General features: G+C 37.0%; 1 protein-coding gene across 1 annotated transcript; it reads right to left on the bottom strand.

The window, feature by feature from the left end:
- Positions 1-691: 691 nt before the first annotated feature.
- Positions 692-22,257, bottom strand: LOC132610436 (plant UBX domain-containing protein 11). Its single transcript, XM_060324729.1, has 10 exons — positions 22,101-22,257; positions 18,327-18,426; positions 8,168-8,220; positions 7,988-8,069; positions 4,887-4,952; positions 4,736-4,803; positions 3,351-3,557; positions 2,779-3,274; positions 1,841-2,101; positions 692-1,129 (listed from the first exon to the last, which is right to left on the bottom strand). The coding sequence occupies exons 2-10, from the start codon at positions 18,424-18,426 to the stop codon at positions 912-914; spliced, it is 1,551 nt and encodes a 516-aa protein (XP_060180712.1). The 5' UTR covers positions 22,101-22,257; the 3' UTR covers positions 692-911.
- Positions 22,258-24,094: the final 1,837 nt, after the last annotated feature.

Here is a 24,094-nt window from a genome sequence, read left to right as displayed (position 1 = left end):
AACACATCCTTCATGTTCTATGCATTACATTCGTGATGTGAGGATTTCTTCGTCTGCTGCTCAATTCACCCATTTATATGCACAACGCGTACACTGCAGTCTTGTCGGATAAAGGATGGGGATGCCGAAGTTCCATAACCTTACTCTTTGGATACTATTAATTTGGAGTGTTAAAAATTTTAACATTAGCGTCGAAATGCGATTGACATCTAATATTAGGTTGTATGATGTGTAGAACTTGCAATGTTATAGTTCATTAATCACTAGCGTTTCAACTTTCAAATACGTAGACACTATAAAGGTATATTTGTGTTTACCCAAAACTAAATTCATTGTTCTAAAATTAAAATTATGTTTTCATACCATAAATTTGTTGATTTAGTAGGTTTTCACATACAAATCTATGTTCCGCTTAGAGATGACTGAATTCAGATGACACTTGCTATCGACACGTTTTCACATACCTATGTTCTGCATTTAAAATACTGAATCCAAAAACAACACTCATATCGGCCAATTCATAATGGGTTGAGTTTGGGCCATCCCAACCAATTTAACATGACAAGGTTAACTTGAAGGAGAACAGGTACAACACCTACTTGAGAGCTAATGAATTATTAGTGACCAAAACATTATCTAGCTTTTCTGCAACAGTTTCACTAACCATAAACGCTTCAGCGGAATTTAGAGATACTAAACTCACCTTTGGATATGACCTCAATCCAGGTTTATCGTGAAACCGAAAACCTGGTTCTTGCAACCGCAGTTTATGATAAGCCAAACATTGTAAAGATAAAAGGAACAACCTTCAATCCAGAACTTATTGCAAAGATTAACGGGAAGAATATACTAAACTGTAGCCACAGTGCTATTTATAGACCCATCAATATACAAGCAAGTGCACAGGAATTTTATTTACCATTGTCATCGCCTCCAAACTGGGTAGAATTACCATTCCAGAATGTGTTTTTGTCACCAAACCGATTCTCATCATCATGTTTCAGAGTGTGGATGTTGCTCCCAAAGCGGGATGAAGCTGGCTTCCTACCTCTGTTATTAGTTGTGGTAGTTATAGGAGTTTGGAATGGCTCACGCACTGTCTGATTATTTTGAGGTGTGGGGTTTGGACCTACACGTCAAAGGCAATAAAGTGAGACAGTAGTATTTTATCCCAGGTATAAGCAAAACCAAATTAACAAGGCACAACGTGACAGTCAACACATGAATATATCAGCATCTTATCCAATAGCCAAAAATTTATGCAAGGGGTTCAAAAGAATTTAGAATGTTGAATCTAAAATTTGAACATGTGACCTAAAGCAACTGTTGAGCCCCTTTGCCACTTCACTGGAGTTCTCTATTATGTTAAGGGGATTCAACAATTCGTATATAGCCTATAACCTTTTTTTTTCCCAAAAAGGTAACAATATAGCCTAAAATTTTTGTTCACTTTATTTGCACAATATAATTTTTCAACAAAGGAGGTTTAATTTCCTCCTAACTAGTTGCGCCCCTTATATTATCCATTTATAAGCAGAATATATTTAATAGCATGAAATAATAAAGCTCCCAAAAACTCAGTTTGAGACGCCTGATAGTGGAACTCGAAAAGCTCAGTTACACATTATTATAATTTATCGGTAAAAGCTCCTGTAAAGTAAGATACTAGCAAATGGAGAAGCAATTACACCTGAGTCAAAAGTCGCGCACAAAATCGGGAAAGGTTGTTTTCACATAATTATAGAAAGTGCAAGTGATACAATTTGCTGAACGTATCCTTGATTTTTAATTCTCTAGCAGTGAATTAAACAGAGGTCGAAAAGAAAGGATCAGGAATTACCATATTGCCATATGCTATTTTGAGAATCCTGAGCAGTGTTTGATGTGTTAGAATTTCCACCCAGATAAGATAGAGGATTTACATACGAAAAGAATCTTCTGATCATAGCAAAATAGCCTTCATCGCCTCCACTCGCTGAATGGCTACTCTCAGCGGAACTGTTTTGACCATGCAAAGATGTAATATTCACTTTGTTACGAGGAACGATTATCAGTGCTTGCCTATTGCGTAAACCCAAGTCTGACAATGTTCTACTTAGATCTGTTGACATGTTTCAAGAAAGAAAAGATATCTATCAGGTATAACAGTAATGTAATTAACGAAGTATTGTATTAATAGCAGCAAAGAACCACGAAGAACTATGTTTGATAGCGGTACATGGATCATATGCGGAAATCCAACAAAACCTGGTAAAGGTTCCAAAGAAGATGCTAAGTAAGCATGTGGAATGTATACGTTTCAAACTAATTGTTACAGATATATAATATGTTTGGAAATCAATCGAGACTTCACTCCAGACTAGTTGAGGCTGGCTATAAGAATTTGAACTCACACTATTGGATAAAAAGCATCTCATATGTGATCCATGCTAGAGCAATTACAGGTGGCAAATGAGATTATTTGTAGCCAAACAACAAAATTATTTGGGTAAAACCACATCTTCTGACACATTTCCTAACTGCTTTAAACCAACATTTTGTTTTTGGTAACTACTTTAAACCAACGTTTAGAAATCCTTAAGAATGTATGTTAACCAAAGGAAAAGGTCTGCTAGATATTAAAAGTGGAACATTCCAGTACCAGCAACTAGGTGTGTCAAGTTGCCTGCTTGCATTCCCTTGTCTTGGGGCAGCTATGGAGGATGTATTGCCACCCAAAACAAGGACATAAAGGATATGGATTGTAACAAGAAAGACAATATGAATATTCTATTATACCTTCATCACCAAAAACCTTGCGAGGATAAGGAACTGCTAGATCGTAAGAACCAAGGCTGCTCATTTGGTTTTTATCAATGTAGTGCTTGACCATCCTTAAGGTATCCATAACGAGGGACTTCACTTGTAAACTTGAACCATCAGGTAATCTAATGTTTAAATAAACATTGTGAAATGTATTAGACGAAGCATCTGAAAGATCAGCTTTATCAGCAGCTGTATCTTCAACTAAATTTATCTCGGGACCTTTCATTGCTTTATTGGCAATATCTCCGGGAGCTTCCTCATTAGGTTCCAATTGTTGATCACACAAACCAGGATTCTCTTTTGACATTGAACATTCATCTTTAGTCTTGGTTGAATCTACCTCTACAAGATCAAGTGGCTTTTCTGCTATTGTGATCGCAGCAGTAGACTCATTGAATTCACCAATTCTAGATTCAAAAGCATCTGCTGATCCATGAGAAGCCATGTCAATCACCGAGGAATCTATCTCCTGCAAAGTAGTTCAATTAAAATATTACACTGGACCATAGTGAACAAAGGTCTGTATGTCAGTAAATGGGATTTACTGTAGCAGCATGTCCATGGTCCTCTCCCTCTACTATTTGAGAGTTATTAGACGGTGTAGCCGTTGGAGATTGTATCTGTGTCCCCGCCTGAGCTGGTGAAATTTGAGCACTTGAAGAGCTTCCTACTTCAGATGTTACAGAAGAAGCTTGAGATACAAGCTCTTTCTTTGAAGCAAGTGCAGCAGTCAAGAAAGTAGCGGTTGTCTCCTGCACTTAACATAAATAATTGATATAAAGAACCAAGGTGAAATTAAAACAATTCATGGACCAACACAAAACTAAGTGGAGCAGCCCAAAATCATGAAGTGGGTAACGTAGTATACCTCGAGTATGAAGGAAATAGAGTGCTTCCTAACATACTAAACAGCAAATCCATGAGCTTAAACCCAAATCTGAACGGATTATTTCCGCCTCAAATTGAATATATTATGCTAAACAAGGTTTATGAAGTAATGACTAGTTTACAACAACAACATACCCAGTTGGATCCCACAACGTGAGGTCTGGGGAGGGTAAAGTGTACGCAGACCTTACCCCCACCTTGGAAGGTAGGGAGGCTGTTTCCGAAAGACCCTCGGCTCAAGTAATGACTAGTTTGTCCCTGAAAATTTTTGGTAAACATCTAGAGATGCGTAGTGTGAGTGACGGGTTGGGTTAGAGAGAGAATGTCCGCTTTCTCTCTAAAAATCTGACCACCCGAAATTCAATTCTACAAACGTCACCACATTTTCCTCAAATATTCTTAACTACATACCCAACATTATCTCTTCCTCTTCCAGTTATTCCAATAAAAATCCTCGACATCTCAAACAAGTGGGTTGACTCAAAAAGATTTCGACTGTGTACATCTCTATGCTAAGTGAGTTCTGGGATGACAAAAGAAATTTGAGTTGATCTGGGATGAGGTGGATGTTGTTGCGGAGGGGGAGCGGGGAGATCTGGGGAATCCTCGGTATTTTATGGAGACTTAATATCACTAGACATACAATGAAAAGAAGCAGCAACAAAAGAATCTTCAGAGCAGTAAAAGAACTTTCAGATTTCATTGAACATTTAGAACTAGTAGAGTATAGAATCCCCTCTGGATGGCACAAGAAATGCCTACCCCTTTTAAAGGAACAAATTTTCTCTATGGATTGAAATGTAATTTTCTACTTAATCCAACGCAAATCACGATTCTAGCAATTGCTCACATTCAAAATGCAGAGTCTAGTGGTCTAAAAAGTCTAAAAGAACTGCTCAAAACAAGTGATCTCCTGCAATTTGCTCAGCATAAAGCTAGTAGTCTCCCTAGTAAAACTATCCATTACGACCATTGGGAATCAAATCATATCTCCAACACCGGAATAAAATTCCATGGAAAACATGAATATGACATCAGATACCTGAACATGAAGACTTAACCACGCCTTCTCAAGACTAGATGCAAGATTATCAGCAGAAACAAAGCCCCCTGAAAATTAGATACATAATTAAAAAACCAGAAAGAGATACAAGTTACAACAACTCAGTTACATCTCAACCAACTAACCATACCATGTTGCCAAAGTTGAACACCATTGTATCCGATAGCTGTAATACAAGGGACGGCCTTCTGTGGATCTATGTAGTTCAATGTAAGGATATATCTACGTGAAAAGTGCAAATCGGCAAGATGACATTGACAACAAGATTTCCCAGTTTTAAGACTCATCAACCAAGAAAGAATGGCTGTGAAAACATTCCCATCGCAGACCTCCGACAACTGAACTCCTCATACTAAAGCAGGCTTTCCATTTATTAAGAGAGGAACATTTCTAATAAATACTAATAATTAAGAGGATAAAGACATGTTGAAGTACTCACTTTGGAAACTTTGCATGCTTTAACATTTTTTCTACTTTTCCCCCAGTCTTTGCCCCTTGGAATACTGAAAGTCCAATTAAAGAAGATAAACTAGGCCCTGGACACTACAAATCATTCAACATGGGACACAGATGCATTTGAATATAAATCCAAAAATAAGGTCAATAGAGATGTCCATTGTGCCCAGTTACAGGAATAACTTCTGCATTTATGCACCTCCTTAATTGGAAATCGTTGCTCTTTCCCCAGTTCACTTTCAAGCCTGAGAAGGCTCAACGATAAACAAAATCATACTGATGAAACTTATCAGTTCCACCTGAGGTTCACAAAATATTATTGTGTCATCTGCATAAAGCAGATGACAAATTTCCTTAACCCGCCCCCCGCTGCCTCCAATTTGGAAGCCTTTAATACACCTGCTTCTTTTAGTATTTGATAAACAGATTGTGTTTGGTCAATTTTTCCAAAAAGTGCTAAAGTTCATTTCACAATTAGTGTTAATTAAATAGAAAAATGATGTTTAATATTTTTTACTTTGATTAATTAATTAAGTTTTCATTTTTAATATAAATTTAAAACATAAAATAAAAAAATATATTAAGGTTTCTAATCAATACAAATACAAACATAGCTAAACCAAAAAGGGAAAAGAAGAGGGTTGTATTTATGTTTGAGAGATATCTGTTAAATTAATGAGAGAGAGTTTCCTAAATATAAATTTTTGGTAAGGATAATTGCCTTGAAAAAACTAATTTTCTGCTTCTGCTTCATGGAAGATTAGAAATTTGTAGCTTCCCCAACTAATATTTTTGTTGTTGCTCAAAAGCACTTTTTGTTTTTGGCCAAACAACTCAGATCTCTAAAAAAAAAAAGTATTTCTCTTAAAAAAAAGTGCTTTTAACTTCCCAAAAGCTTGGCCAAACAAGCTATAGGTATCAAATTCGGAGGCTCTTTAACTTTCACTCTCGCCCATTTCAGGTGATTCTTGAGAAAGGTTTCCTCCTCATTCAAGACATCCGCCATATTTCTTTCCTCTCAAATTTCACCTCTCCATTAGTGAAGTGGCAGACCCAGTAATCGAATCCAGACCCAATCTTGGGTAAATGTTATTGAAATCAAGGTTGCCTTTTCTCCATCTCTAGTCACCTCCTACTACTTGCTCTGCTTCTTTCCTAAGTAGAAACACAAAACGGGACTGAAAACCCCGCATCTCAAACACTTGGACCCCAAATGACTTTACCCACCTGCTCTGAGCCCATTTGCAAACATCAGGACATGTCAGTACCTCAAAATTGTTTCCTTCAATAAGATCATTTGTGGATGGCAAAGGATCTCCTTTGATAATGACTCTATTATCTCCATGCTTTGCAAGACAAATATACAACCCCTTTGGGACCATGTGGAACTCTTCCCCACTTCCAAAAAATGTCTTAGATAGCTTTGGGAGATATCCTTCTAGAACGATCTTGTTGCTTTTGCTGGTACAACAACAGACCCATGTAATCCCACAAGTGGGGTCTGGGGAGGGAAGGATGTACGCGGACCTTACCCCTACCTTTGTGGGGCAAAGAGCCTATTTCCGATAGACCCTCGGCTCAAAAAAAGTGTAATCAAAGCAGATGCCGGTAAATCTACCAATCTTGTTCACCAAATAAATCCATCCAGCATTATAAAAAGTTGCGGCAGGATGATGAATGTTCTGTTACCTCGGATAGTAATGCTACTGATCAATTAGTTTTCTGTGCACAGACATACAAGGACCTGTGTTGTCTTAACCTCCAACTTCTGATAATGTTACCATGTCCTTCTGAAGCTCACTTCAGCACCATTCATACCAGATTCCTGGCTCTTTAATGTTTTCTGTGACTGTGACATCAAAAAGATTAATACCTATAATACTCCATACGTCCCAATTTATGTGATATAGTTTGACTAGGCACAGAGTTTAAGACAGAAAGGTAGACTTTTGAAAACTTGTGGTCTAAAACAAGCCAGAGATATTTGTGTGGCTGTAAGTCATTTTACTAAGGGTAAAAGGGGAAGTTTTAAGTTAAATTATTTCTAAATATAGAAATGTATCACTTTTCGGGACAGATAGAAATGTATCACTTTTCGGGACAGAATAAAAAGGAAAGTATATCATATAAATTGGGACAGAGGGAGTAAAGTAGATCTTCCTTTCCATTAATGCATATCTAAGTTTTTTTATCCTTTTTTTTTTTTTTTTTGAAAGTGCAAATTTCATATCTCAGTTTTTAACAAATCAAAATGCATGATTGATACAAGAAACCAGTCCGTATTGACTTTGATCCGATTATCCCTGGAAACTCACCGGCAGGATGATGAATGTTCTTCTGTTAGAGAGAAGGGAGACCCTTGCACCAATTATTTCAGTTTGTAATTGTTACACAATTATTCTAGACTTGCCCCAAAGATAGTTTTAGTTTTCCTTCCTTTTAGATACATTTTGTCTATCAACTCATCCAACCATCACCTCTGCTTGAAGTTTCTTTAACAAACTCCATTTAAACAATTTCAGCTAGAAAACCTCCATAAAATCAGGTCTTAGAATTCCTTGTTTATGTTATCCAGCACAAGCTCCATGATGCTCCTAGAAGAAAAAGATCCCCACCCTCACAAACTACGTGTAATTAACAGCCAAATAAAATAAAACTCCCCTGCAAGAACAGAGAGAGGGATGTGTAGAAAAACAAAAGAAATAAGACGAGGAATAGAGTATTTCCAGGTTTAAGAAGGGAGGGGGAAGAAACTTGCTACAGGGTAAAGGATACACAAGGCTGAGAAGTTTCTGGCATCAATACTTCCTTCTAGGATGTGCAACAAAATGCAGTACTTTGAAACAGAATCAGCAACCTGAGCAATTAGAAGAAAGATGAGAAAGTGAACTCACTATCGAAGGGACAAAAGTACCAAACCTAATAACATTCTAGGAAGCATAAGAATAAGCCTACCCTTGGGTCCAGCCAAGTTGATGTTTCCAATTGGTTTGATTCCATATTGTCACCTAAGACAAAAATTTTGAAAGAAATACGATTAGGATGATTAGTCGAAAGATACTTGCATTTCCTAGGCATCAAAGTCATCTCTCATATACCCAATCCCCCTCCCTAAAGAACCAAGAAAAAAGGGTAAAGTAAGAAATACAGAAATATTTGCAGAAACATATGCTGAAGAAATCATGTAATTATTCTTTTAAAAAGCTCCATATATCATAGGTATGAAAGAGAAAATGAAACAATTCACCAGAATTCACTAAGTCAGAAAATGGAACCAGCAACCAGACCAGTGTTGTAAAAGGCACTGGCCTCGTCGCCTATGGCGAGAGGCGAGAGGCGAGAGGCGTGGCGATAGTATATCGCCTTTTAGGTTTGAGGCGATGGCAAATCAGAAAGGCGAGAAAGGCATTGCCTTTTTATTTTCAAAGAAACAGAATACAATTTAAGTCATATATCGGGACCAAAGCTATGGTTTTTACATACGCCCTTCTTTTGTTTTTTGGTACACTTCTTCTTCAGTTCCTTCTTTTCAGTCCTTCTATTTTCCTCTTCTTTCTTCTTTTTTTTTTTTTCCTCCTCTGCTTTGGGAAAGGCTTCTTCTTCAGATTCTTTTTTTTTCCCCTTCTTCTTCTTCTTTTTCTTCAGTTCTTGTATGCAACTTCTTTCCTCTGTTTTTTCTCTCTTCTGCACAGTTTTTTCTCTGTCCTCTGTTTTTTCTCTTCAATTTTTCGGCCCAGTTCTTTCTGTTCAATAATAGATAATTTTTTAATTGAAATATTTGCTAATAAGTTATTGCTATTGAGATTTTGATTATTTATACATGCAATTTAACATTTTAATTTTTTGTTATTTATTGGCGCCGCACTTCAAAAAAGGCGAGCGCCTTGCCCGCTCGCCTCGAAAAAAGGCGAGGCAGGCCCTTGTCGCCTTTTGTCGCCACGCGCCGTTCAAAACACTGAACCAGACCGTTTTGTTATCCTTAAGAATGTTGCTAGGTAATGCAATCTCATTGTGGAATTGTGGAATAATAAATAATCAGAAAATGATTTTAGAATTTTCTCTTTTTTTTTTTTTTTTTGGTAAAGTAATAAAATTCATTAGTAAAACATCAAGAAGATGCAAGGTTACAGATGGGAAAAGCTGGCAAGCTTGGCAAAACCTGTAGAACAATCTAAAGATATCCTATCTCTACTGAACTAGAGAAAAGGAGCTGATAAAATCTAGAAAGTTACCCACATTGTTTACAGGGGCAAAAAAATGCCAACTAAAAAGACTAACTAAACACCTAGACTTTAGAGAGCAAATAGGAGTTGAGATTCCTTCAAAGCATCTGTTGTTTCTCTCCTTCCATAGGGTCCAAAAAATTACTGCTGGGATCATTCTCCAAATTCTTTTAATGGATTTGTCAACTCTCCAGAGTATCCAGCTAGCATATGCATCTTTGATGTTGAAGGGCATTACCCATTGTAGACCAAGCATAGAGTAGAAGAAAAACCAGAGGCTAGCTGCTGCAGGGCAGTGCAAAAATAGATGGTTGACACTTTCATTGGTCTGCTTGCACATGGTACACATGTTAACAACTATTACACCTCTCCTTCTAAGATTGTCTTGTGTTAGGCATGCTTCCTTCAGTGCAGTCCAAGTGAAGCAAGTAACTCTGAGAGGCTGTCTGGTTCTCCATACAAGCTTCCAAGGCCAAACCTCTAAAAGACTATTTTGAGAGCACCAGTTGTTGTAACATTCCTTCACAGTGAAAATCTTTTCCTTAGAATTGCCCCAGAGTATTCTGTCCTGAAAATCTGCCACCAAAGTACTTTGTCCCAAACTTTCTAATAGAGAAAGAAAATCATCAACTTCCCAATCCTGTAAGTTTCTCCTTAAAATTGGTGTCCAACAGTTGTTAACTCTATATTGAGCTAATGTTGCTTCTTTGTTAGAAGCTATCAGAAATAGTGAGGGAAATAAATCTTTTACTAAAGTGTCCCCAAGCCATTTGTCCTGCCAAAATCTGATCTTGAGCCCATTTCCAGCCTTGAATGAGACAGCCTGGAAGAATTCCTCTTGGAGACTACTGATGTGTTTCCATACTCCAACACCATGTGGTTCATTGCTTTTCTTTGCAGTCCAGTGGTCTTGAATACCATATTTAGCTTTGATGATTTCCTTCCAGTACCCTGCCTCATTTTGACAATATCTCCAAAGCCACTTCATGAGTAGGCTGTTGTTATGAAACTTAAGATTTCTACTCCCCAGCCCACCTTGGCCTTTGGGTTGAATAACTAATTGCCATTTGACCAAAGAGAATTTATGAGTAACACTGTTACCTTCCCATAGGAATTTCCTTCTAAGCCTGTCAATTTGCTTTAGAACTGAGCTTGGCATAGGGAAGAGTGACATAAAGTAAGTGGGAATGCTGTCTAGGACACTTTTGATGAGGGTGAGCCTGCCACCCAATGAGAGATATTGCATCTTCCAAGTGGCTAGTCTTTTCTCCATTCTTTCAATGACCCCACTCCATATCCCAGATGATTTAAATTTAGCACCCAAAGGAAGTCCCAAATAGGTGGTGGGAAAGGAGCCTGTTTTGCAGCTAAGAATATCAGCAAGAGCTTCTAGGTTGGTCACTTCATTCATTGGATATATAGTGCTATTAAGCATGTTGATATGAAGTCCAGAGATGGCCTCAAAGATCATGAGAGTGGTGTTGAGATTAGAGACCTGCTGACAATCAGCTCTACAACATATAAGGGTGTCATCTGCATAGAGGAGATGAGAGACTGAGACTGAGGTGGAAGGATTTCTGCCCACTTGGAACCCTTGAATCCACTGAAGTTCTTTGGCCTTTGCTAACAGCTGAGATAATCCTTCCATCGCAATGATAAAGAGGAAAGGGGACAATGGATCCCCCTGCCTGAGTCCCTTTTGAGAAGAGAAAAACCCAACTGGACTTCTGTTCACCAGAATTGAAAACTTCACTGTCGAAATACAGAAATAAATCCACCTTATCCACCTTTCCCCGAAACCCATTTGTTTCAAAATGTTGACTAAATAAGCCCAGTTAAGCTGATCAAAAGCTTTCTCAATATCTAATTTGCATAGGATCCCAGTCTCACCACTTTTAATTTTCCAGTCTAGCACTTCATTGGCAATCATAGATGCATCAGTGATCTGTCTATTCTTCAGAAAAGCACTCTGTTGTCCAGAAACTAAGGAATCCACCACTTTTCCGAGCCTCTTAGCTAAAATTTTGGCCAGCAATTTGTAGCAATTTGTAGACACTGCCTATAAGACTTATAGGCCTATAATTTCTAAGCTCTGCGGCCCCTTTCTTCTTTGGGATAAGAGCAATGAAAGAGGCATTGCATGATCTCACCATTTGGAAGTTCTGATGAAAGAAATTAAAAGCTGCTAGCAGGTCTGCTTTGATGAAGTTCCATGATTTTTGAAAGAAAGCCATAGTGAAACCATCAGGGCCTGGAGCTTTGTCAGGGGCACAAGTCATGAGAGCTTCTAAAATCTCCATTTCGGTGAAAAAAGGAAGTTCAAGGTCCTCTTTATCCACTGTGTTGAGACTTGACAGACCTTCAAAGACAGCTGAGGGTCTCCAAGATTCAGTTTCTTTGTAAATTTGTTGATAGTACTCCAGAATACCATCCTTGATCCTTCCTTTGTCTTCAATTACTTCATTCCCTATTTTGAGTCTGTCAATGGTATTGCCCTTTCTATGAGAGTTGGCCATTCTTTGGAAAAACTTTGTATTCTTATCCCCCTCTTTCAACCATAAACATCTTGATTTTTGTCTCCATGAGATCTCTTCAGCGGTTGCTATTTGCTGAAGTTCAAGTTTGAGATTCAATGTCTGACCTTTCTCTTCTGTAGAGAGAGCTCTGAGCTCAGCTAACTGGTCCAGCTTCCAAAGTTCTTTGAGTGCCTTGTTCCTTTGAGTCTCGATTGTTCCATAGACCTCCCTATTCCATTTAGTAATGTCTTTCTTGAGATTTCTTAGTTTCTACATTAGCACAAAGTCTGGGGTGCCTAATACAGTGTAAGAAATCCACCATCCTTCTATCATGTCCATGAAACCCTCAGCTTGAAGCCACATGTTTTCAAATTTGAAATAAGAAGGTGTGGTCTCCCAATCTCCACTTTCCAGGATAATTGGTTTATGATCAGAAAAAACTCTAGGCAAAGGGTACTGTTTGATAGTATTGAACATCTCGCTCCATTCTGTTGAGATAAGGAACCTGTCAATTCTAGAGGCTTAGAGAGACTCCTCCCCTCTTGACCAGGTAAATTGTGCTCCCTGAAGTGGAGGGTCAATCAAATCCAGGTCTAGAATAGTGTTGGAGAAGCCCAGCATCGCCCTTGATCTTCTAACGCAGTTCAATCTTTCCCCCACAAATCTGCACACATTGAAATCCCCTCCTATGACCCATAGGTCAGACCACAATCCCCTGATAGATGCTAACTCGAGCCAAAGATCCTCCCTTTCTGGATTGGTATGAGGGCCATAAACACTAGTAAAAACCCATTTGAAATCCTCAGTAAGACTTTCGAATCTACATGATAAAGAAAAGGCTCCTGCTTCAAAATCAACACATTTCCAAGCTCTTTTGTCCCACATTATTAATATCCCTCCTTTGGTACCAATTGCTTTGACTTCTGCCCAAGAGATCCATCTGTTTCCCCAAATTTGCCTGATTAGAGATGGATTCCATGTCTCTATTTTGGTTTCCTGCAGGCAAATAATATCAACTCCCCACTTGTGAATAAGAGATTTCAAAGTGCTTCTCTTGTCTTTATTGTTGAGACCCTGCACATTCCAGCTGAGTGTTTTAACTCTCATCTGGAATGAGCCTTGTGAGACCTGCCCCTCTCTTTCTTCCCACTCCCGTCCTGGAGACCCCAATCCAATCTTTTAAGTTCAGTAACTGCTTTGCTTTTCCCTTTCTTTAATTCTCCTGTTTTATTTTTTTGCTCAAGAATTTGCACTTTCCTTTTTTCCTCCATTCTCAGAATAATTCCCAGAAGTTCGTGTTCAAACCCAGCAACATTTACCCCCAACACTTTGCAAGCCTTCATCATTGTCAACTTCGTCCATTTTGAGGTTTCCACCACATCAGGGATATCAACAGTTTGAATTTGTGGATCATGCCAAGGCAAAGGAAGAAAACTGTTGTAGGACTGAGATGAGATACCAGAGTCAGATTCATTTGAAACTGACAGTGCTGAGAATATCGGTTTGGGTATATGTGGGTCCATCGAGTGTCCTGCGTGAACCGCTTCATCATCTGCTTCAGGCTCGGATAGTGTCCCCTCCATGAGTTCTAAATCCCTGAGACTAGAAGCTTGAATTTCTAGTTCAAAAGGATCAAAAGAGAATGAAGCATTCAAGGAAGATGAAGCTCTGAAGCAGCATGGGTCCAGCTTTGGTACAGATGATCTCCACACTTGCTTCTTTTTGTGTTGCTTGAAGTGTTTGCTTGTAAGTGGGCCTTTAGTGTAGTAACCGTTGTTCAAAGCTAATGAAGTTCTCCCTTTGTAGTGTTTCTTACTACCCTGACTATTATAAGAGAATAAGGCCGGCCCATTTGTGTTTAAATCCTTCAAATTCCTTCTTTTCTCCACAGGTTCTTCCACACGTGTGTCACGTGAATCATTAATGGTATTAACACGTAGAGCTGAGAGAGAATTTGATCCCATCTTATTACCAACCTCGGGCAAACCAGTTGAAGGACCAGCATGTAAAGAAAAAGACCGGATTTCCTTAATTATTGGCAATTCGAAGATCCTATCATCAAATTCAAAATTCAAACTTGCCGGAAACTTCATAGCTGATTTTTTGACGCAAATGCGAGCCCAGATCAGGTGGGTTCTGTTCTTTGTATCTTCATCAACACCGACATAACCCCCGCAACGAGCCCCTATATGTTCAAAAGTATCCATTGACCAAGCATTTAGGGGGATTCCAAAAACTTTCAACCATATGTTTTCCGAGCAGTTACCAGATTGCAATGAGAAAATGTCATGCCACCACCAAGATAAAGAAAGATGTCTTCCGTTCCAGAACCAATTCCTTGCCTTTACCCTTATTGCCTCTTGCCTGGAAGGAAGCTCAAAGAGGAACTGATTGTGGTCTAAAGGTATGACTTTGATGCCAGCAGTAACTCTCCATCTACTAATGAACCATTTCTGAATAGTTTCGGGATTGGGACTGTGATGAAATGGATCATTGAAGGTGCCAACCAAGCTTCTGTGCAGAGGATGTTTTCCATTCAATTCTCCTTTGTTGGTTCCTTGACTTATATCTGGCCATCTGTCAATGCTAGCAGCTGCACGATAAGATTTTGTCAATGGGGGAGGAGGAAGCAGTGGCTCTGCTTCGCTGAATTCTTTCAGAAATCGAAGGATTTTCTTCGCAATATCTGACCATCCACTATTGAGGCTAATCTCAGGGATTATCACTGCTGCTTTAGATGAACCATGCCAAACCTCTATGCGAACAAATCTACCATAAACATTGAAGTTTTGGTAAACTCTGAAAAGATTGTGTTGTTGTTTTCTACCCCACCTTCTATATAGTCGACCAGTGCCTTTTGATGCTTGAATAAGCGCTTCGCACACCCATCTCAAGTTCTGAATATCCATATTGATCTTGCTTGTATATCTCTTGCCCCTTTCTATTAATGAAAACCAGTTATAATATTTATCCCCCGTATTCCTGAGTTCAAAGGATTTATCCCCACTGATGAAAAAAAGGTGTGAGCCCTGCATGTTTCTAATGAAAGTCACTGAAGAGACTGAAATGACCACTGAAGGAGTTTTATGTTGATTGATGTGGTCGCCGGCACTGTCAGATGTCACTGGTGATTCTGCCGGCAGCAACTCAGGTCGCCGGAGTTTTTTTTTTTTTTTTTTTCCGGCATTGACAGGTCGCCGGAAAATTTATCCGGCACTGTCAGAGGTCGCCGATGTCGACAGAGGGTAGATCTGAAAAGATTTGGAGGAGAGAGAAAGCAAAAGAACTAGAAAAAGCTGTAGATGGAGGCTATGGTGGAGAGAGAAAAAGCTGTAGATGGAGGCTATGGAGGAGAGAGAGAAAAAGCTGTAGATGGAGGCTATGGAGGAGAGAGAGAGCTGGAGTCATGCTAGAGTGAGGGCTGTGATGGTCTTAGAATTTTCTCTTACAGTAAGTAATTCTGTTCAAAGAGATTACACTTGATGGAATATACAGCCTCCAACAAGTGACTACTCATATTTCATCATGTGTTGTTTTCTAATAATTTGTATTTCATTGCATTAACTGTTTAAGCAGAGGTGTATTATGTAAAACTGCATACCAAATATGATTATTTCAAAATTAAGCAAAGGCTTCAGTCATGTCTGTAAAGGGTAACTAAAGCAGCCTATCCCATTTGCATTTCTTCTATCCTTAGCTAAGGAGATCAAGATAAGGTTGATGAGCTTCAATGAGAGATCAAGAAGGTGCTTATCGTGGAAGCAGAGCCCAAGAATGAGCCCATGAATTGTGAAGAAAAGTGGGCTAAGCGCTACATGTATTTCATGCTAGTTCAAGATGCTGAACAACAAAGTTTGATTTTGAAAAAACACCATCATTATGGGAATGTACACGTGGTAGAAAAATTACGTCAATCCATTGGAATATGGTATGCTACAAGTGAATATTTGCGACAAAAAATGAATCCTAATTTTAGGATGACTGACCCTTTTAATCCAGTTCATATAATGTCTTTCTCGGGAGCTAGAGGAAATGCATCTCAGGTACATCAATTAGTAGGTATGAGAGGATTAATGTTCAAGTCCAAGCCCAAGAGGAGGAACCTTGGGGCCCACATGAAGCCCAAAAGAGCTGAAAATCAAGCCCAAACGGGACTGAATTGCACCTGCAAATCAAGCCCAAATGGGGCTTAATTACACATGAAAATCAAGCCCAAATGGGGCTGCACTACACGTGAGTATCATGCCAAAGGGGCTGGAGACACATGTCCAAATTGGATGAAATTTTGGTTCCAAAAGTGTCACTTTTTCCTAACTTTTTGTTACTTAGTTTTGGGAAGAAGAGTGGCATTAATTTTCACTTGTTTTTCTAGTTTAAAGTTTTCTAGTTAGGTTTTACAATTTATTATTTACAGATAAGTAGACTTGAATCCCATGCTACTTGGGATAGGGTTGCACGATTTTTTCCCCATATACAGGGGTGGATTTTGTTCTTTTTTTACACAACAACATTATCATCAATATTATAGAGAGTTCTTTTCTTGACACCTTTGTGTATTAGCTACTTGGAATTTTATCTTACAAGAATGATTTCTTTTAAGAGGTAAGATTAATTTTGTGCTTGATATCTATGGTTCTTACTCGAATTAATTGAATAGTAGTTATTCGATTAAGGATCTAGATCACTTTCATCTAAGTTCTTTAATTCAATATGCTAGTAAACATGATTAGCCTTAATCTACTTATCCGGTCTACTACAATCAATTAGGGTTATTGATGATAGGCTAGGAACATGGTTTTTTAAAGCTATATTTCTCATCTATATTGACTATATTTTAATTCTAATTGAGCTATAATGTAGTATTTTGTACTCATTACGTGTGTTTCTTGTGTAGGACTTAATTCCGAGCAAACAAGTATGTTTGGTGCTAAAAATTGTGGTTATGGGACTTCGAAGTCTGAGTAGAAGTTCAACGAACAAATCGAAATTTAATTCGGAGTTCGAGAACCTAAAAGAACATTATTAAAAGAGACGCTCAAGGCCAGAGATTGACCTATGACAGCGTAAGGAACAATTGTGCACATGATTTTCTGGAAAAGAGTGCCTCAATAGGCAACAAATATACCCAACTATTTTAAGGTAGGACACTAACACGTTATAAGCAAAACAGTGGCTAAGGAAGGGTCATGCATTTTTGTTTCAGTTGGAAAACGAAGCAAGAGTAAGTTTTTTTTTCCTATGTGCCAAGTAGTGTACCAGGACATGGTCATAGCTTGGCAAGCAATTCTTGTTTTGACCAATGCAACCCCACTGTGCCTCATTAAGGGTATTTTTGTCTGGATCTATTTTTGGAGGGTTTTAAATACCTAAAACACACATTTTTGAATGCATCTTTTGGACGGCTACATCTTGGGAGAAGGCTTAGAGTTTGAGAGAAGACTTGGCTACTTATATTGTTGTTTGAGTGCAATTCTTTTCAGTAATCGTAAGAGCTTTCTTGAAGTGTTCTTGAATCAAGATAGGAAGATATTCGAGAAAAGTTTTCCTACTATTAAATTCATTCGCTAGTTCTAGCATATGTTATTGAATTTAAATTAGTCTATTCTTGAATACATTTGATTCATTCGAAAGAAGAGTTGAATATTGCAGGTAGACTAATCATTCGTTGAAATCGAAAGAGTCAACGAACCTCAGGAAAAGAACCTTGAACGATTATTAATCCTGAATATTTCTTTTGCACCAGTCTTGTCATTCGCCCTTAATTCTCCTATTGATAGTAACCTTTGATCAATTTCCATGTTTTCATTATTCTTTTAATTCAATAGTAAATTTGTTACTTGTGGTTTACACCACAGAAACTCTAAAGATTTGATTTCCTTAATAATACTGAGCAAGACTTTGTTTGATTTATTAGTAACACCAATCCCTGTGGAGACGATCTTAAACTATACTATTTTTGACTAGCGAAGCGCTTCAGGAAATTATATTGTGATTTGCGCTCGTCAGTTATTAGCCATAATGTTTGAGATTTGGGGACTTATTTCTCGAATTTCACCTATCTTATTTTTCTAGTCTTTAATCTTAGTATCATTCGCTTCTGCGTTATTTTCTTGTTTTTCGTTCAAGTAACCCGATTCTTATCACATATTGTCAAACGCTTCCCTTTTGGGTTGAGTGGGAGAATATGCTTCCTCGGAGTCTAACCACTCAGCCATTACTCTTAAGTCCAGCCGAGCTACGTGGGAAATTACTGCCATTCTATGTCATCAACCTCGGCACAACATCACCCAAATCTATCCTAGATCAGGGTCTTTTAGGACACATTAATGGGAAATCATAGCATAAATAAATTGCACAGAATTGGAAACTATTTACCTGAAACAAAAACTACAAAAAGCTTCTGCTGCTGCTTGGCTTTAGTGATGGCTTCTATAATAGAACCATTGAACACAAGAGAAGATAGAAGTTGCTCCATCTATTATAAGAGGAAAATATAAACTTCAGCATTACTATATGATGATAGATCCAGCTTCAGCGTGATGAACAAAGATCAAGATTCTAACAGAGAATAAGGAACAAAAAAAAAAAATGACTTTGACCTTTGTCTCTACCTCACAGTACAATTGATGAAGTCCTATTGAGTACGGAAATGTAGCCAAGAGTTATGTTGCTCTAACTCTTCACTTTTGTTGCCGCACCCGTGTTGACACGGCATGGGTGTGGGATCCGTACCGGATTTGGTCAACCAATTTTGGGTACTCTGACCAAAATCGAGGGAGAAATTCCGAACAAATTCAATAAGTTATGTAACCAAAACAAGAGCTATGGTGAAATTGAAGAAAATAGAATACCTTGTATATTTAAATTTCTATGTCACTCCTTTTACTTTTATCTCCTTCCGCGATTCTCCTCTTGATCAATATTTTCTTCTCAAGTATTCCACATAATATCTCATAATTTAGGTTTTGTAACTCTATTTTTAGATATTTGAATTACTTTTAGCCGAATCTCCGCACCCGTATCCATACCTGGATCTGTATCCCCGGATCTTAAAATTTAGATCATGAAGGATCCGACCTCTAGATCCGATACGATCTTAAGATCACAAAGGATCCGACCTCTAGATCCGCACCCGTATCGGATCTAGAGGTTGGATCCTTCATGATCTAAATTTTAAGATCCGGGGATGCGGATCCAGGTATGGATACGGGTGTAGGGATTCGCCTAAAAGTAATTCAAATATCTAAAAATAGAGTTATAAAACCTAAATTCTGAGATATTATGTAGAAAACTTGAGGAGAAAATATTGATCAAGAGGAGAATCTCGGAAAGAGATAAAGGACAAGGAGTGACATTACAAGGTATTCCGTTTTCTTAAATTTCACCTTAGCTTTTGCTTTGATTACAGAAATAATTGAACTATCCAGAATTTCTTTGTCGATTTTGGTCAAAGTACCCAAAACTGGTTGACCAAATCGGATACGGATCCCACACCCACACCCATACCCATACCCACGTCATGTAGACACTGGTGCGGCACCGAAAGTGAAGAGTCCGAGTAACTTAATATGTAGTCTATATAACTGATGGAAAAGAAGAGCCCATATGGGTTTTGATAATGTGACAATTTAAGCTAAATTTGGGAATCGAAAAAAAAAAAAAACACTACTAATCTCTAGGCTTGCGTGTGAATGGAAAAAACCTATAGGCTATTAGTCCGACAACTTTACTTCCTTTCAGGTCTTCTCCAAGAGTGCATATGCTTTTTTTAACCTCTTCTGATCCATGTATAATGTACTATACTTTAATATTCTATTTCTTGATATCTCAAAGAGTTCTAAAAATATTGGTAAACACGAGCTGAAAAGCCTCTGTGTTGTGCTTTAGAAACATTACAACATGTATATTGAAGCTGAAAAAAGTTAATCAATTTCTAGAATCAACCTCTATTATTTTAACTTTTTTATTATTTTTCCTCTAATTTTAATTATTTTTGATAGGTACTTTTTTTTAGATTATTTATTGCATAATCAAATATATCAACCAGGAAGTATGAATACGGTTACTAAAAGACTTGATTTTGATGCAAATGAATATTCTGTTTATAGTATAATGTGAACATTTCTCGTAGTAATTGCCTCAGCGGGAAGAAGTTTTAAAATTAAAGTTGATAATATCTTACTCCCTCCATTTCATTTTACTTAGCCTCTAAACTAAAAATATTTTTTTCTTTTTTACTTGTCCATTTTAGCAAATCAAGAGAGTTCTATTACTGTTTTCCCTTACTACCCTTAGTATTAAATAACTACATAAAGTACTAGTACTCAAATTTAGAGTTTCAAAGCATCATTCATAAGGTTCGTTTAGTAAAATACACCCCTAATAAAATTTTCTTAAGGGACATGCCAAGTAAATATGGGTCAAGTAAAATGAAACGGAGGGAGTACATTAGATCAACTTTGTTCCAAAAGAGATTAAACGGGCTGACTATATTATCAATCGAAAAAAATTATTTCAAGAAATCCATAAAAAAAGAGTTAAAAACTTTGCATATCAAACTATGTATAATGTTTCTTCTTCAAAAGAGTTCAAAGCCTCTCTTTAAAGTTTTCTTTAGGCCATTAAAGTTGTTGAGTCGCCCCTGGTATCGAGTTGATATGGTTCAGTGGGTTTTAGAAGATTATTCCCTCTCAAATGTTTCATTGAATCCCAAAAGAGAAGAATCAACTCCTTATATCCCAAATTTGGGTCACTTTGACATTTCTAGAATGTCAACTTAAACTTCAGATTTTTTCTTTCAAATTTCTGCTTCACTTATAGGTGAACAGTGAACTGGCATGATCCTTGGGCAATATTCTACTACAGCAGGCTAATTGTACCATTAATATGGAACATAGATATTTCTACTCACCCAAAAAAAAGTGCTCCTCCCTCTATCTAATTCGCCGAGAACTTCTTCCTTTTCCTCCTCCTCTTGTCTCTCCTCACACCTCTCTTGTTCCTGTTAGTTTTCCGACAATTCCATACTAAGCCGAAATCTTAGCCTATTAGTTCAGTGGAGCTGATGGGAGAAAGAGCTCTCGGGTTTAAATTTCATTCCAGTATAGTGCACTTGTCCTTTTTTACTACTTAGACATGCATCCAGCAAAGGAATGAATTTTTCCTAAGCCGACTTCTTTTATTGAGAGAAACCCTTTGTTGACGATAAAAGCAATGATCCAGGCTGGGTTGTATAAGCGGTAATTTATGTCAGTCCTAATCCAAACTTATACCTCGTGAAGCGTGTGATCACATATAGTCCTATGCCCCTACTTGCAGAAAGGAAGACTAAGTTGTAAACACCTCGACAAAAAATGACCAAATCATACCTTTTATTCTTTTGTAGGTAAAAAAGATGACTAAATCATATTATTCTCCCTCTTTAGTTAAGGAATAACTGAATATTTATAAGGACGTCCTTCTATTTCCTAAGAAATCATAACTTAAATAAATTAAACAGATTCAAAACTTAACTTGTACAACAAGTTGAAATCTATACAACACTTAATAAGTAGACTAACTGAAGACCCAAAAACAGTATTGACCTTAAAACTTGGGTAACTTGGCGAAAAACTGACCAACATGTTATGAAATTTAAAATAACGCATTTGCAGTTGAGCAAAACAATTAATTCAAGTCCAGACGCTTGAAGAAGAAAGAAAAGGATGTTTCTTCTTTCACAAAATTAAGTTGAGTGCGGAATTAACAAAGTCATTCAAAGAATAACGAGCACTAAAAAAGAAAGGGTAAACTCAAGCCGAGTCCCTATAGATACACAATCAAACTACACTTGCAGAGTCCAGACTTGACACAATGTTCAATTCCAACTGACTCAAATACAGAGACCAGTGGATCGAAAGAAGACATGTATATGTTACGCCCACATTTCTATTTAGGGATTTCCACCAGCTTTCAACAATTCAAATACAACTTTGATGTAATGTTTTCTCCCATCCAAGTAACGTTCTCTGTTAGTAATTAGTATATATAACATAAGTAAGAGAAATTTAAGATCATTAGAGGATTTCAATTTCTACGGGTCCATCAAACAACATGAAAATACAAAGAAAAACTAAAAGGGATTTAGGGTTTGTGTTCAGGTAAACTTACAACTTGATTGCGCCCCTTGGTTTCGTCGAAACAAAATCAATCGGAATTGAATTGCCAACTCTTAAATTGTCCACCAATTTATCCTTTTATTATTAAGCACCTGCATTGACCATATGTTTTACATTTTATTTGGAATTTGAAGGTAGAGTTGTATTGGATTTACCCGAATAACTATTAGGTATTATTTTATTCAAAAATTCTAATAGATAAAAAAGTCACGGGTTAACGACTTTAAAATTCTAACAGAATTTTTGACCATCTGATTGTCGAGGCCTTTGGTCAAAAATTTTGTTTCAAAAAGTATGAGGAAGATGGACTTTAGCATGTTTTTCGTTATTGTGTGTCACATTTTATAAGTAAAACGTAACTATAAATAACGTTTTATAGTCAAATCAGTCAGAAGGATTCCCAATTTGCAGGATTCTCTACAAGATTCGAGTGCACGTGCCTAGTTTCATAAGAAACGTTACTGCCAGTTACGTTTTATGCTGAAGTCGTAACTGCGGGTTACGACTTTAGGATCAATCAATGTCAGATTTCATAGAAAGATTGTTTGTACCTAAAATTTCTAAATTCGTTACTGTCAGTAACGTATTAGCCATAATACGTTAATGTCAGTAACGAATTATATTTTAACGCCGTTAACCCGTGACTTTTTTGTCCGTTGGAATTTTTGAATAAAATAATACCTAATACGTTATTCAAAATACGTTTATGCTAGTTTTTTTAACTTTCAAAAAAACGTATTATTTTGAAGAATTGACTTAAATAATAGCTTACTTCGGTAAAAAAATTCACTATAATAGAAGCATGGGTGAGGACTAAGGATCGTCGATCAAGGGTAATTTGGTAAAATGAGCATAATTTGTTCTGTCAAATCTGAATGCTCTCTCCTTTGCCTTAACATATTATATATATACTTTATAGAAGAGGGAGTTCATATGTTATCGACCATGAACTCCCTCAATGGTCAACTGAAATTAAAAGATAGGGTTCACATTTATATTAAAAAGAAGAAAAATGAATAGGGAATCAAGAAAGGATTGAATTTGAAATAACAAAACTAACTGCGACCCACATTTATATTTATATTTTTTATATTTATACTTTATACTATTATAGAATGAGAAATAAATTTTTAGGGTATTTAGGTAATTACTCCAAATAAGTTGATTGTTGCGCATGTTTTATTAGTTTTTGACTGTGCTGACTTTTTAGCCCTTTGATATAGCCGCATTGATTTCAAGTGGGGTCATTTATTATTATAACTATGGCCGACAACTTTTTTCAATTAAATTGTCCATTGCTCATATAATCATATTTATGAACCTGTTCATAGTTTAAATTTGTTTTCGTTGTACGTATACATTATTGCCTCCTCCCGGTCATATTATTGGATATTTTTAATTTTTAGATTTAGTCCAAAATATATAATCATTTATATCATAAAAAAAGTAATAATTATTTTCTTAAAATTATCTTTTTCAAAGGGTATGTTCAACCTAAAAACACAGTCTCTGGGAAATAATTCTGATTTTCGAGGGACTTAAATTCCCGTTTCATCATTCGTTCCATGGACTAATGACACGTAGTGCTTTTATTTTCATTTTTTAGAGCATAAGTTTGTTAGATTCAATTGTTTTGACATTAAATTATGATTATTATTCTTTTTCTTAATAAATAGCATACTGCTATAATTAGAGATTCTTTTATTTAGAATTACATACTCTGAAACTAACAACGAATTAGTATCGATGACCTAGATGTTCCTTCTGACCTTAATAAAATGAAGTTGGATCTCAAGAGTTCTAGCAAATAATTGTGTGTCATGACAAATATTTTTTTCGAAACAGACTATTATCACAATATATCAAAACTAAATTAAGAAATTCTTAACATTCGTTCACTGTTTTTACATAATTTAATTTCCACATTGCGGTGCTACCTTCGATCTTGCTGCGATAAATGAATCTTGAAATATAAAATTATTCATT

This window comes from Lycium barbarum, chromosome 9 (genome assembly GCF_019175385.1).
Source record: "Lycium barbarum isolate Lr01 chromosome 9, ASM1917538v2, whole genome shotgun sequence".
Classification (NCBI taxonomy): Eukaryota; Viridiplantae; Streptophyta; class Magnoliopsida; order Solanales; family Solanaceae; genus Lycium; species Lycium barbarum.
The sequence above is the reverse complement of the archived record's forward strand: the minus strand, read 5'-3'. Positions and strand labels throughout refer to the sequence as shown.

Bases quoted from the DNA above. Each gene is read 5' to 3' on its own strand.
- LOC132610436 (XM_060324729.1), bottom strand. From the start codon at position 18,426: ATGGAGCAACTTCTATCTTCTCTTGTGTTCAATGGTTCTATTATAGAA. The intron at 3,558-4,735 runs GTATCTGATGTC...TGTTAAGTGCAG, and splicing joins GGTTAAGTCTTCATGTTCAG to GAGACAACCGCTACTTTCTT. The intron at 3,275-3,350 runs GTAAATCCCATT...ACTACTTTGCAG, and splicing joins ACCATGGACATGCTGCTACA to GAGATAGATTCCTCGGTGAT.